Source organism: Parasteatoda tepidariorum, chromosome 11, assembly GCF_982258835.1.
Source record: "Parasteatoda tepidariorum strain Cologne lab strain chromosome 11, Ptep-v5.0, whole genome shotgun sequence".
NCBI classification, from domain to species: Eukaryota; Metazoa; Arthropoda; class Arachnida; order Araneae; family Theridiidae; genus Parasteatoda; species Parasteatoda tepidariorum.
In genome coordinates this window covers 27,882,568-27,898,628 of record NC_141765.1, presented here as the reverse complement: position 1 = coordinate 27,898,628, position 16,061 = coordinate 27,882,568, and the positions used below count along the sequence as shown (strand labels likewise).

Here is a 16,061-nt window from a genome sequence, read left to right as displayed (position 1 = left end):
AAATTAACTACAACAACTACAACAACAACAACAGCAATTGTTCTAGACGAGTGCGAGCGAATGTTTAGAAACTACGTGTATGAAGAACAGCTCGCACATGCGTGAATCTCATTGATGAACGATTGCATATGCGAATGGCATGCAGAGAGAATGTTTCATAAACAAGGTTCTCAGTAGATCAACTGACAGCGGTCTGTGAGCGGTGGATGACTTGACCACTTGGAACATTTTGCGAAGGAAACAAGGATGCGCTGCATCGATCTTCGTTAAACTGTTCTACCATAAAGTTATGGTCTCCATGCGCAGCTCATCTGGCGAAAAAGGCGAGGAAGTCATCCTCTATGCATCCTCATCCTCATGGTTCATCCTCAGGAATGTTCCCAGACGGTCGCCAAAAGCCTATTGTGCAGCTCTAGCGTGACGTAAATAAATGTACAAGTACCAGTACAAATACATAATTAAAGTAAATACATAGGAAACGAAAATATATTATACCGCATCAGAGCAGAGTACCTTAAACTTTAGTCTCAAACTAAAACATTGGAAGGTCACAAATTCGATCTCAAATCTCAGCGTTACAATGGAATATTTATTTTTATCCTACAATTAAATACTTGACACGGCTATCAGACAAAATATATTAGTCATTGGAATCAATAACGGTGGGTCTAAAAATTAACCCTCTGAGTGTTAGTTCCAACTGTTCTCGAACTTTCAGATGCATGCTTTCCTGCATAAACAGGTTGTTGATGCTGTTGTAAACCATTAAGGCACTTGGCGTGCGATTGTTCTTGTTTTCCAGTGGAGCCATTTATGGCCACACCCATGCGTTCCACCTGTTTATAGGGCGGACCTATTCTTTCATCCACAGATCGTAATTTTGACTTGAACCAGAGAATGACCAATCTCCAATCCAGGGCCCCTAGAAGTATAATTTGTTATAGGAACCTAGGGGACTTTGCGTCCCGGCATATCTAACGTGCACCAGTCACCATTTACTTCACGGAGAGTCTTCGGCCGACTGGATTCGAACTCCCGTTCTCACGAACGAGAGTCCAGTGCCTTACCATCCAGACTATCCCGGTCCAAAAAAGCCTGTTTCTCCTTGTTATGGAATGGAAAAATAGTGCGATCAGAAAAATTTCTGCACAATTCTGCCAATGGGCTAAACGCTTGGAGGGTTTAAGTGCTTGTGCACATTCGAAGTACTGAGGTTCTTGAGGTGTACAAACGAGCTAAATTCCGTGCTATGTTCCAAGACTTCAAACTATTGGCCACTCAGCTCACCACTGTACTTTTCAGTACATAAATTTGTAAAAAAAAAAAAAAAAAAAACTGTGCAAAACAGAAGCTTTAAGAAAACTTCAGACTTACAACAGAAATCTTCAATAAAATTCTTGTTATTCGCTTGCTGTTGTTGTTGTTGTTGTAGTTCATTTACGTCGCACTAGAGCTGCACAATGGGCTATTGACGACGGTCTGGGAAACATCCCTGAGGATGATCCGAAGACATGCCATCACAATTTTGATCCTCTGCAGAGGGGATGGCACCCCCGCTTCGGTAGACCAACGACCTGTTATTCGCTTGCAAACACTAAAATTGTTTTTGATAGTTTCGTTGCACGAACTTGCAACTTTCACTGTGGCAGTCCTTTCAAAGTCTCTAGGCCAACTGCTGCGTAAACTTCGCGGTTTTTCGTTTACGTAGAGTAACTAAAACGAAGATATTTTATAGATAGGATCAGAAATTAGCAATAAACTCTATCCCATGAAAATTCTTGCGGCCATGATATTTTATTTGTATTTAAAATTATCTTTTCAATTTTTGCATTGAAAACTCAGGCTACAGCACTCTTTTAATAGTAATAATTTTCATCTATCAGTTTGAGTATAAAAACAAAGTGTATAGTTCGTGATACTGTTTATTTACTGAATGAATGCAGGTAATACTTTTTTTCTCCAATTTTCTGTTTTAAATTTCAGTCGTAACAAAATACTTTTTTGGGTATTATGCATGACATGTTTTAAAATCAAGCACTCTACATTCTATTATTAAAGAAATGTTGGCATAAAATTGGAAATATTTTTTCCTGATTCTTAAGACTATTAATTAGTAAATGGAAGGAATTCGGGATTCTCACACTCTGTAATGATTAAAACTCCTGATGAATCTTGTCAAGTACTTTAAAATCCAAAATTTGGAAGTAAAGACATTATTTTTTAAGCATAAGAAAATGTCTTTGTTTATAAAATGGTTTTATTTTTACAACTGAATTCTTTTTTAGTGAACGTTGAAAGCAAAATATCTTTTTTTTTTTCTTCTAATTTCACTTTTAAACTTCTTTAATGATAGCTAAATTTTTATAAATTTTTATTTTAACTTAAATAAAATGAAATATGGTTGAAGATTGACATAGATCTGTTCAACATCGGCTTGTATTGAAATAATTTTTTATGGGAAATAAAGCAGTAATTTTCATTTATTTAAAGTTATACAATTGCTAAAATTTTATTCTACAATAAATGATGTAAAGCTACATACATTTTTTAAAATCCTTAAAATGATCAAAACACTTAAGTACAGTGTACAAAATAAAAAAAACGGACCACCCTTAATAACTTTTGATCCTAATGATCGTATCTTCACGTTTTAAGTCTTAATCTTAATGGTTCCAGGAGGTAACCTCATATGCTAATTAATTAGTGCAGACCATATTTTAAGTTATGACATTAGAAACACAACTTACTTTTTTTGAATAAGTATACCTATTTTTCAACTGATTCGGATTTTTGACCTCCAAAACATAGGGAGTAGTCGCTATCTGGGAAATATGGTAACAATAGTTTGGTCAAGAGAGCAGTCCAAAGTTTAGACCCCTTAATGTAAATTTTACTTTTTGCATATTTCACCATGTCTCGAGAAAATTTTGAGCTAATTGAAAAAATTTTACACACGATTTATAAAATTCGTTTATTCAAAGAAAATTCCATGCAAAAAAATAACTTTCAATAAATATTTATCATATTTTTATTTTATTTAATATTAGTCAAAAAATTTATGGGTTGTAAAGTATATAATTTTTACATTTTTTTCAAAGAATATTAATTTACATGGAAAAACAAATTTGAGTTAAATCTGTCGAATACTTCTTGAGAAATCAAATTTCTAATATTCTTTTTTGAAATAAGATTTCTCAGAAACTACTCGATCGATTTCACTCCAGTTTTGCATTTTGTCATGTAAAATTATATTCCTTAAAAAGTAAAAAAATTGTATACCTTACAATTCAACTTTTTTGACTGATATTAAATAAAATAATAAATGATAAATATTTACTAAAATTTATTTTTGCATGTAGTTATCTTCGGATAAATGAATTTCATAATTGTTGAAAATATTTTTCAATTCGCTTTAAACTTTCTCGAGATATGATGAAATACGCAGAAAGTAAAATTAACATTAAGGGGTCCAAACTTTGGAGCGCTTTCCTGACTAAACTATTGGGACCATATTTCCCAGATTGTGACTACTTTCAATGTTTTTGGAATCAGAAATCCGAATCCGTCGATAAAAAGATGTGTCGATTCAAAGATAGTACGTGTTTATGCCTGATTTCATAACTTAAAATATCGTCTGCACTAATTAATTGGCATAATTGAGTTCTCCCCCTTGAACCATTAAGATTGAGTTATAGAATGTGAAGTTCCGATCTTTAGATCAGAAGTTATTCAGGGTGGTTCATTTTTAATTTTGAGCACTACGTAAGAAAAATTATATTAAATATATCTTTAAATTTAAGATAAATTTTCTGCTCTTAATTGTGTTTTAGTTTTAACACCTTCATTGGGAATAATTCAAAACTACTACTAGAAAACACGACAGATTCATTTGAAGAGCAAAGATTCAAACAAAGACAAGAATTATTTTTGGTGTCTTTATATTGAGAAAATGTCGTCTTTTTTTTTAATTCCTTGAAAAAGCAAAGAGGTGCAGAGCAATCGAAAGGAAAAAATCACCGTAAATAACTTTTAATTTAATAAAAATATCTTTTAATAGACGGGATTTGGATTTCTGACCCCCCAAATATAGGGAAAAGCAGCAACCTCGGAAATATAGTCCCAAAAGTTTGAACACTAGAGCGGTTCATAGTTAGGACCCCTTAATGCTAATTTTTGCGTATTTAGCCATCTCGAACTTTTTTAGTGATTGAAAATCTTTTACTCACTATTATAAAATTCATTTATCCAAAGATAATTCCGTGCAAAAAATTACTTTTAGTAATTATTATTTTATTTAACAAGTCGAAAAATTGAATTATAAGGTATACAATTTTTTTCATTTTAAATTCAATTTTACGAAGCAAAATACAAAATTGGAACGATATCGTTTTAATAGTTCATGAAAAATCGAATTTTAAAAATACGACTTTTTTAAAATTCGATTTCTTCTGAGAAAGTACGTTTTTGCTTCTGATTTCGTAACTTAAAATATCTGTGCAGACTAATCGTTATCGACTATCGCTAATTAGTGCACCTAAAATACGTTAATTAGTGCAGACTGCACTAGTTAACATATTTTAGGTCACAATCTCGAACTATTAAGATAGTCCGATCTCTAGGTCAAAAGCTGTTGAAGGTGGTCCGTTTTTTCTTTAGCGCACTACATTGAGATTTCGTAAGAATGAATATAAATAATAAGGCTATTTCTTTATTTTCTAAATGTCTTTTTAAATAGCATCCATTTCAGAACTAAAGAAAAAGTAAGGAAATTATTCCAATTGTTTTATCAGAAGCCCCCAGCTTGGAGAAAGCCTCTTAAACAGCCTGTTAAGTACATCCTATTAAATCAAGGTAATCCGCACAAACCAATAACTGAACAGACTTATAGATAATTGTAACTCTAGTACATTATATTGGTATCTCTAATTGCTTTTTCCAAAGCAATGTTATTCATATAAAATATTCCAAAGATTTACTGAGTTAATAGGATAATTGAAAAAGTACTGTTTTAAAGATTAGGGAGAAAAAAAACATTCGTCATAAAATTCTCTTCGCAGTTTTATATTTTGGCTGACGCTTTAGAAATTGTATTTAACAAAATATAAATAAAGCAAAAACATATTTAAAAAATATATACAATTTCAGATTAATTTTTTAAAATTATGAAACAAAATGTTGCTGTAAAATTTTTTTTTGCTATACATTATTTTATTCATAATAAAAAAAAATTATTGACATAAATATATTTAAAAACCGAAATGTCCGAAACTTAAAAAAGTGTTAGATCATATGCGCTGCATAAAGCAGTACATGTACATCGAAGTTTATAATCTTATTAATAAGCTTTTTTGTTTCAGCCATGAAGTCCGCGTTCTGCTTGTTTTTAGCTGCTACAGTATCACATTGCGGCGCTACACTTCTAGCAGCAACTGGATATTGGGCCGCCAGCAATCCTGTGAGACAATACTTCTTAGAATCTGGTATTGGGGATGCAATTGGTCAAAGTGCCAAAACAATGTATGAAACAAGTGGATTTCGTTACATAAGTGATCAAGGCACAAGAATTCGAAAAGCTCAAATGAGAAATCGTACAATCGCCGAAATGAAATTTGCTGAAGTTCAAAAGAGAAAAGGATACATGGCTAAGACATTATCCCAAAATGATGATAGAAACTTTTCTGAGCGATTGTTTAATGTATTAAATGAGATGGAAAAAAATACATGCGTTAAACGCTTACTGTGTGAAATAGGAGCAGAACCTTCTAAGTTTGGAACAATTGGCTTGCAAGTAACTAAGTACATATTGTAAGTATTGGTTTTTTAAATGCTATCTATAATATATTTATCAATATATTTATCTGAATAAACACAAGGCAGACGAAAAGTTAAATTGTCTGATATCGAAATTGAATTAATTAAATATAAAATACTGTAAGTAATTGAGTATAAAAATAATAATGGGCAGGGCTCCAAAAATTTGAAAAGTGTTGGCAGCTAGCAAAAATTTGGACTAGCCACCTTCTCAGTTTATAGCTTTTTTTCCCCTCTTTCAAATTTGAAATTTTGTTGAATTTATCCATAGATAAAAATCAAATATTTACATTTGGAATGCTTATTACAAATGAATAAAATATCTATTACAACATAATGAAATATAAAGTTTTCTAAAGAAATATCAGAATATTAATCTATGTTTAATTTCAAAATATGTTTTTGCAGTAATATAAGAATAATTTTAAAATCACCCACTTGGCGCAAAAATTACAAAATTGCTTTGAATAAAAACCTATGCTTTTATTACTTAGCAAAAATAAAATTGAATCGAGCACGCTTTTCTATTTTTTTAAAAAATTCGAAATTAATATGTCACGATAGTTTCGAATCGCACATTTACGAGATTTTTTGACGGATTCGAGTTTGAGTCGATTTCATCATAAATCTTGCAGATTTCTGCAGAGTTTTTTAAAATCCCAATAGTTATCCTGAGCTGCGGTGGCAGAGGGGATAGAGCCTTCGCATCCCAAGGAAGTGACCTAAGTTCAATTTCAAGTGGTTTCTGGTTGATATAAATTCTACACCCGGCTCGCACCGAACACGGTGCTGCAGTGCTGACATAAAATATCATCAGTGGTAGGTGGATCATGAGTTAAAATCACCTTGCCATCTGGCTAACCGTGTGAGGTATTCCTCTCTATATGCTGGTTGGTTCCATCAAAAAGTTCTCCACGAAGGCTAGTTAGACAAAAGCACAGTTAGCACAGACAAAAAATATTTCATGACTCTCTCTTAAATCGAAAGTAACGTATATCATAAACCTTCGAGTACAGGATCATACACATATTTACGGGACTCTAAATTTCTTTTCCTAATCCAAACTTTGTGTGGAGGGGGGAAAATGACAGTAAGCTTGCAATAATAGAAAAATGCAACTTAAATTAATATAGGACTACAAAATAACATGAAAAATCTCGAGAAAAACGTACGGGGGGCCGGGATAGCCTGGTCGGTAGGGCGCTGGGCCCATATCCGAGAGGTCGTGGGTTCGATTCTCGCCGGCCGAAGACTCCCCGTGTAGTAAATGGTGACTGATGCACGTTAAATCTGTCGAGTCTCAAAGTCCTCCATGTTCCCACAACAAATCAATACCTTTGGGGGTACTGATCCAGGAGTTTCCTTGTCTTCTGGATTGGTTCAAAATTTCAAGGCTATGGAGTTGAACGTTAGTAGTCGTAAACCCATGAAATTGGGTCGGCTGTTCAACGACGGTTATAAAATAAAATAAAATAATGCTTGATCCATGAGTTCCCTTGTCATATGGGGGGGGGGGTTACAAATTACAAGCCCACAGAGTCAATCATTGAGTGCCGTAATCTTAGAATTTAGTTGGCTGTTCAAACCTGTTCTAAAATAAAATATTTTTAATAGGATATACAAGTAAATTTCGAATCTCTCATTTGGATAACTTTTTGATTCACGCGTTTGATTTGTGCTGATTTCGTCGTGAATAGACATTGTTATTCGTCTAGAATTCACATTGTTCGTCTGTTTTATCCATGAATTTCCATGTAATTTTAAAATCCTGAGATTTTTAAATCTAAATAGTACGATTAGTGAATCTCCAATATGAATTATCACCTAATAATTTTCGACCACATTCATTAAAGTTTGCATTGATTTCATCACAAATCAAAGTACATTTTTAGAAATTACTGTTATAGATTTGTACGTAGTTTTTTTGAAATCGCGATACATTTAATCATTTACGCAAGTGAATTTCGAATCACTCATTTAAATAACTCTTTGACCCACGCGTTCGATCTGCGTCGAATTCGTCGTGAATTCACATTTTTACAATCCTCTTTTTCGACAGTTATACCCATGGATATCTAAATAATTTAATAAAGCCCCATACATTTAAATCGAAATCATCACAACTCATGAATCTCTAATCGCTCATACGAGTAAATCAATCTTCAATCACTTAAGTTCGATTCTGCACTGATTTCGATTCAGCACCATGCCGATTTCGAACGCAATTATCCAGTTATTTTTATGGAATTCTAAATGATTTTTTAAAATTCCTGTTTTTCTAACACGATATTATTAGGAATACGCAACAGTGCGAAGATAAGAAAAATTAAGATATTTCTCTGTTGTTGAAAATACGGGGGAGAACGGGAAAAAAATATCGCAAATTTCGATTCTCAGACCGATTTTTAAAAAACAATTTTTACATGAATATTGAACTATAAAAAAATGTCAGATAGTATTTGAAGAGCTAAAAATATAGTTGCTGCTCAAAATTCCAATTTCACGATCCCTGGTCATGGGGAAAGCTATAAATTGTTTTTAAAAATATGATTTTGGCCCAATAGAAATTTCTGAAGTAAACACCCTATCCCGAGGTCAGCTTTATTCTCTATAAAGAATTTACTATTTGCCATCATTTTGTGAGAATGTGACTTCTTTTCTGTTCTGTAATGTTAAAATAAAGTCAAGACGAAGAAGTTAAGAGCCAGTTTATTAAAAATTTGGCAAATCAGGCAAGGGTGGATCAGGAAGTTGTCTCCCTCCCCCAAGTTGAGCTTTAAATCTATTTTATTTTATAACCGTCATTCAACTGCCAACCCAATTTAGGGTTTAAGACCACTGATGTTCAACTCTATAGCCTTGTAATTTTGAACCCAATCTAGATGACAAGGGAACTCCTGCATCAAGTATTGGAAGGAATTCGCCTTCGTGGAGGACTGTTTGATGGAACTAAATAGCATTCGTGATACGTGGAAAGATCGCCCATGATTAGTCTGACAAGGGGACTCTAACCCATGGTCAGTCTGCCCCTGAGGATATTTTACGTCAGCACTGTGGTCGGTGCAAGCCGAGTGCGGAATTCGTATCGATCAGCCATCGCTGGGTTTCGAACCCTTCACCTCAATGGAAGGTGAACGCTCTATCCCCTGAGCCACCACGACTCAGCTTTAGTCCATTATAATTTACTGGGTGGGAAGGGAACAAAACTTAGTAATTGCTATCTAGGGTGACATGTTTCCGATGAAGTTTTCACTCTGAATCTAATGAAATCATACCAAAGTTGATATATCGAATAATTAAGAAGATAGTTAAGCTTAATGTTGAAAAAGTGCTTATTCTGACTCATTTATATTTATGCGTCGGACATTGCTATCCAGGAAAGTGAGGTATTGATTCCATTGCATTTTTTAAGCATTATCTTTATGAACACTTCAGCTCGCTAACAATTTGAAAGTTATAACTGTATTTTTTATTCATAAATCTTTTATGTCTCTCTTTTTTTAACACTTTCCTACTTAAAACTTTTAAATTGTTCGTGAGCTGAAGTGTTTCTATTGATTGCTTAAAAAATACACAGGAATCAATACCTCACTAGACTGGATAGCTATGTCAGATGCATAAGTATGAAAATTTTTCAGAATTTGCTCTTTTTTTACATGAGCTTTAACTATATATGATATTAGATTATAAATAACTTTAACAGTTAGATGTATCTAGTTGGGTGTGACTTCATTCGATTTAGAGTAAAATATTACATTGAAAATATATGACTTGCTTAGATAGCAAAGACTAAGTTTTGTCCCCCTTCCTTCTCCCCAGTAAATTCGAGATAAACTAAATCTCACCTTGGGGGGAGGAGATAACTTCCTGATCCCCCTTGCCTGATTTGCGAAATTTTTAAATAATTGGCTCTTAACTACGCCTTAACTTTATTTTACATTACAGAACAGAAGAAAAAAAAAGAAATCACATTTTCATGCCAAAAAAAAAAAAAAAAAAACGCAGCTGAATAAAAAATGAAATGAAAATAAAAAATTACAAAATTTTTTTTTCTTCTTTGCTTTAAATTTTGGGCGAGTTTTTTACCCAAACTACTTTTGGGAGTCAAAAATTTACATGCTTGGAGTAAAACTGCTATATATCTCAGTTCCGACGAAAACAAACACCCAATCTGTCATAGTCAATAGTTTCTGCAAGAATGGGTTTTTTTATAATTAAAAATGGCGATGCTGTTTTTTCCTAAATATATTATCGTAATGCTTATCTACTTATTTCAGTTTGACTTAAATAGAATGAGTTAAAATCAATAAAAAAATTTAACACATTTGAGGAATACATTATCAAAAGTAAGAAGAAATTTAGATGGGGCTATTTCAGGGTGAAGTTTGTTTCACCATAAGTCATCTGCTAAACATTTAACTGACTAATATTTAAACTAAAGCAAAAAGCAATGTGAATAAAGCACAAATGAAAGTACTGAAATGTCCTTCATTTGTTGCATTCACGTTTTTTGCTTTAGTCTACATAGCACAAAGTCCCTATCCTTCTCAGATATTCTATTAGTTACAAGTGTTGAAATTTAAGAGAAATTATAGTAAAAAGTTCAACATTTAAGTTAATTTAAGCATTTCTATAAAATTATGCAGACATCTTTAGCAAAAAACTTGCCAACCACATAGCCAAAATCAAGATATTACTATTGCAGATTACTACCCGTATTAATAGCCATTCTTTCTAAAACCTAGCACTAAATGAACAAAAACAGATACAAGCAGTTTTTCACTATCCATTCCCTCCCTCAGGATTTTGATGAAACCTTAAGAATAGAAATGTAGTCACGAGGGGATTTAGAGGACTAATAAAAAATAAACAAAACAAAATATTTTTTTCAGTAAAAAGAAAGAAAAAATAATCAGTTCGCTGTGACTTTTGCATGCTCCTCTTCTATATATGTGCGATTATGACCCTTGAATAACTTATCAAATTATTAGATTTTCATGTAGTATTGAGATTTTTAATTCTGTGTAAAGATCTTAATTATGAAAGTTAATTAGTGCGGAATATGTTTTAAGTTACAAAATCGCACAAGCTGAGCAAACATACTCCCCTCTCCCCAAAGAATAATGGCTTTTGACCTTCAAAGTATTGGAGGTAGTTAGAATATGAGGAAAATATAGCTTCAATATGAGAGCGATCAGAAGTTTGATCCTTTAAGGTTGATTTTACTTTTTGCATACCTCACCAATCTACAGAACTATTTAAATAAATAAAAGAAAATTTACAATTATAAAACTCGTTTATCTGAAAATTCCCTGCAAAACAGATTTTTTATAATTTTCTCCAATACTTAATTTATAAATCGAAAAATATTGTAAGGTAAAAAAATTTTTACATTAGAGATTTGTGTGGAAGATTTAATTGTGCAATTTTAAATGACAAAATCAAAATTCGGGGTACTAAATTTAATGTTCGTAGCATTTCCCTATCTCAACCACTATTTTAACGGCCCTGTTAAGAAGTTGAATTTTCTATTATTAAAATAATTATTATTTTTTTTTCTTCATGAAATTAACTTTAGGTAAAAGACCATTATAATTGTCGGAAAATTTTTTTTTCTATTCACTTTAATAGTTCCATTGGCAAACTGAGTAAAAAGTAAATATAAGAAGCTCAAACTTGGTCGCTCTTCTAACTAAATTGCTTGAGCAATTTTTAATATTTTCTAGATCGCGGCTTTACCGTACACACAAGATGCAGCATCAGTTGATCAGAACTGCAAATCTTATTGCAAATAAAAAGTTTTATTAAATGATCCTTGAAGTGAAACAACATTTGAATTTTAACTTACTGTTGTAATATTTCAATTTTAGATCCATTCCTCCAGTTACATGGAACAGCCTAACATTTTCTTATAAAGAAGCATTTGAAACTGGTTTACAAAATGGTGATGAAGTATGTCTACAGATTTACTCCAATTGTTCTTATAATTTATATAAAGCTGTGTCTTTCCTTTGGTTCATCATTAATCCCCTTAAATTATAACATCTTGTTATAAATAACTTAAGATTTATTTTAACTTATTTATATCAGCAATTTTTAAATAAATATTTTATCATATGTGTTCTATTTAATTAAAACTATGAAGAAATACATGTGGGTGACTAAATGAGATCACTTATTTTAATTCTATGGAAACAAATCTCTCAAGAGGTTTGTTTCCACGCAAAAGAGAACAACCCTGTTCTCTTTGGCTTTCCATCTGTTTTCTTTTTAGTTTTGCACTAGGCATAGCTTCTGGCACTGTTTATTTTTACTGCTTCGAAAATTTAGATTGAATAAATAGCATAGCTGAGAGTTGCAACATGATCCCATTTTGCTCTTGAGATATTGAAATATACATTCCATCAATAAATTTATGGATTTATTTTTTCAGAAATTGTAAGTATCGAAATTCTAACACCATTATTGTGATCAAAGTTATATAGTGCAGTTTGTAACCATGAAAAATTACCAACTATAGTAAAACAAATTAAATCTTCGTTCCTTATTGAGAAAATTTTCGAAATATTTTTTAAGCTAAGAAATATATTTCCATATTGATATGAATATTTTTTGATTTTATTAAATTTATTATATTTTTATGAAGAGATTGGTAATGAGGGTTATTACACGAAAAAGAATATTTTTTTCTAAACAAACCTTCTTTCACTTTCTACTGGGCAGTTGACAAAATAAAAAAATAAAAACTAGAAGTGTAAAAAAATAAATATTTACTTAGAATTATTCTATAACAAAAATAATTTATTTTAAATTTAAAAAAAGAAAAAGATTAACATGTAAACATTTACACCTTTTTTTAAAATTTTCGATTATTAGTCTTACATTTTTTAGAGAGACAGAACCATCGAAATATAAGAGTGCGCAAAATAAGCATTTTACGCCTTGTAACTTTCAACATTACTAATTTTTGCAAGCTATAATTGAAGTTACAAAATATATCACAAATCAAAATATAGCGCAAATCAAGAAGAATGGCACTAATTTATGACATTTATTTATCCAAAGAGAAGACACTAAAATTCATTTTTAATAACTAAATATATTTTATTTACTTAAGATCAAAAATATTTTGAGCTGTAAGGGGAAAATTTTTTATATCCTCTTGAATTAGGTAATTATAAGTAGCAAAATTTTATATTTAATTCTGAATTTTATTTGTTGAATGTAACCGGAGAAATAAAAATAGCTCCTTTAAATTTTTTTTTTTATAAACTAATTTTGTTCACATTTTACACTTAAAATTAGTTTTAGAGAGTAAAAAAAATTTTATTCCTATAATCAAACATTTATTCAATCATTAATTATTTTCTCCATAAAATTGTCTTTGAAGAAAATAGTTTTATACATGGATATAAAGATTTTTCTTTAGTTTTCAAACATTTATAGAGAGATTGTAAAACATCAAAGAGTAAAAATTAATATTAAGATCCTCAAATTTTTGACCACCCTTTTGACTGAACTAATTGGGCCATATTTTACAGATTGTTGTTATTCATAACTTGCAGATCAAAAAAATTCAATTTAGTTGAAAAAAAGTATGTTTATTGAGAGAAAGTACATTTTCTGTAATTGATTTTGTAACCTGCACTAATTAGTTGACACTGCACTAATTAGTTGACCCTTAAACCAAGAATTGTGGGGCTGGCATGTTAATGTGTAGGATGAAGGTTATAAATGGTAGAATATTTATTTTGCACACAGTAAATTGTAATTTCATGTCCCAGTCCTTTTTCAAAAATTATTTAATAATTTAACATGATGTAGATTAATTTTAAGAATACATTTTTACATCTTTTTTGACTAATGTCAAAAGAAATTTTTTTTTGTCCTTATTAAATTAACAGGTAAGTAATATAACTAAAAACTATAATAAGTAATATAACTTCACTAAAAATAATAAATATTAAGTTTATGTACTAGTATTTTGTATGTGTGTGCTTGTTGTCAGGTATCCTGTAGAAAATGGAAGAAGTTTCGTCTTTTTTTTTAAATGACAATGATTTAAAAAATATTCTTGAGTTCAATAACCATTTTATATCTGGTATCTCTTGATATATAATTAAAGTTAATCAGAAAGGAAATATATTTAGAGAATTTTTTTTTTGTCTTAAACTGTCATTTACACAATTTAATATAGTAGTTCAGGGTGCACTGGCTATAAAATAAAATTCCTTAGCATACTTTTAGGGTGCTTTTTAAAATGTTATAAAGTAAAAATTAATCTAAGTTGGAAATAGTTACAATTTTAAAACAAAAATAGCTTAACAGATTAATAAAGAATAAAGTTTTTATTTTCAAAGATTTAATAAAAAAATTTATTTTGTAAAAGCATAATGTATTCACTTTCGGAATTTTCATTGTATGCATGTTTAAAAATGCACCATAAAACTTGTACTAATTTAAGGAGATCTATCTACAGAAATCTATAATTGTATTAATTTAACGATTACACTGATTCATAGATCTTAATTTAATGATTGTCCTAAATTATGGAATGCAAGGAACTTTTCTGTTAAAAAAATTTTATCTTAAAAACTGTTACTATGAACCACATACAAAGAAAAATTCCACAAGCTGTGTCATGTTTGTGGGAAGCTTAAGGGGCTAGTCATTTAAGTAAAATATGCAACAGCTGTATATAATTTTGTCAGAGTATTTAACTGAAAACCGAAATATATTTATATAATTTAACCACTTCTTATTTCTATACAATTTACTTGGAAACTTAGACAATAGGAATACCAGGGAAAAGTTATTTTTCTCTTTATGAAAAACAGAGCAAAAAAAGGGTCACCTTACTTCTAAATCAACAGAGAAAATTTATATCTTAACCGTAAGCGTATTGACAAAACATACCGTAGATTGTAAACGTGGCGATTGCAGGTGGAGTTGGCGATGGATTACGCGTAAATGTGGTGGGAGAACGAAATTACATTAACATAAGCAGCGTAATTCGATATTTTCTTCTTCTCCTCGACTAGCCATTATGAATAAAAATAACTCATTAATTCCTTTTAGCAGAGAAAATAAAAAAGAAAATAACACCTTTTTATTGTCAGGATCACTTTACAAATACACTGTATTCATATTTTATTAAGCGCTATAATTTATATTTTATAAAACGATCTAGTTTTTTGATAAAACAGATTCAATTTTTTAATTTTTTTTATAAGAATTGTGTTTGCGAAGAAATAAAAATAATTTATTAATGAACCAATCACAAAAAATAACGTAACATTTTAATACTATGTTTTATTGAAACGCTATTTTGAAGAATTAATTCTATTTAACTTTTATTGTAAGAAAACATAACCTGTTTTATTTTAGTGATATTTTCTATGAAATCAATATTCTCTATAAAAGAATAATGTAAGCTTTTTTATAAAGATTATTTTTTTAGAAATTAACAAAGACATATTATTTACTAGAAAAAAAATAGAGTATTCTAAAATGTTATCACGCTTTAAAGTAATAGTTTCTTGTAAACGAAATAATCAATATTTTTAAAATAAAGTTTGAAAGCGTTTGTTTCATTACTAGAAGCATTCATTATAAAAAAAATATATATATTAAATTACTTTTTTGCATAATTTTATGAAATAACTTTTTTTTGGAATGAGATGAGATTTTAAACTTTGTGAAAAATTGATTCAATTCCTTAATATATATAAAAGTCGGTAAATACTTCATTCATTATGGAGGTCATAGATAACTTGATACCTTTTCAATATAAGAATAATAAATGCAATTAATAGAAAATTAACAATTTTAAAAATATATTTTATTTGCACGCATTGCGTACAGGTTATAATGCAACTATCATACGTAACAAAAATTTATAGATTCCTAAATACTGTTATATGAGTTTGGTAATTAAAAATATAATTAAAAAATAACATAATTAAAAAAAATTCAACCTTCAATTAAAATCTTCCTGTTGTCATATATTAATAATAATTATAATTTTTAGCAACTTTTTTGGGCACAAATTTTTAATTCTCGAACTTAATACTATCCTTTATATGAAAATACCAGAAAATTTAAAAAAGAAAAACTATATTTTAAAATTGAGACATTGGCGACCACAGAGGTTAGTTGTATGTACTGAGTTTAAATAAATTATATGTTATAAAACTCACATTTAAGATTTAGATCAATTTATTATCAGGTCATAAGAGTGTTTTTTAATA

The 16,061-nt window shown here is 30.1% G+C and overlaps 1 protein-coding gene across 1 annotated transcript; it reads left to right on the top strand.

Moving 5' to 3' along the window:
• Positions 1–1,537: 1,537 nt before the first annotated feature.
• Positions 1,538–11,928, top strand: LOC107447324 (uncharacterized). Its single transcript, XM_016062197.4, has 3 exons — positions 1,538–1,943; positions 5,358–5,805; positions 11,682–11,928. Exons 1-3 carry the CDS (start codon positions 1,934–1,936, stop codon positions 11,851–11,853), a joined length of 630 nt encoding a protein of 209 aa, XP_015917683.2. The 5' UTR covers positions 1,538–1,933; the 3' UTR covers positions 11,854–11,928.
• The last annotated feature ends 4,133 nt before the right edge of the window (positions 11,929–16,061 follow it).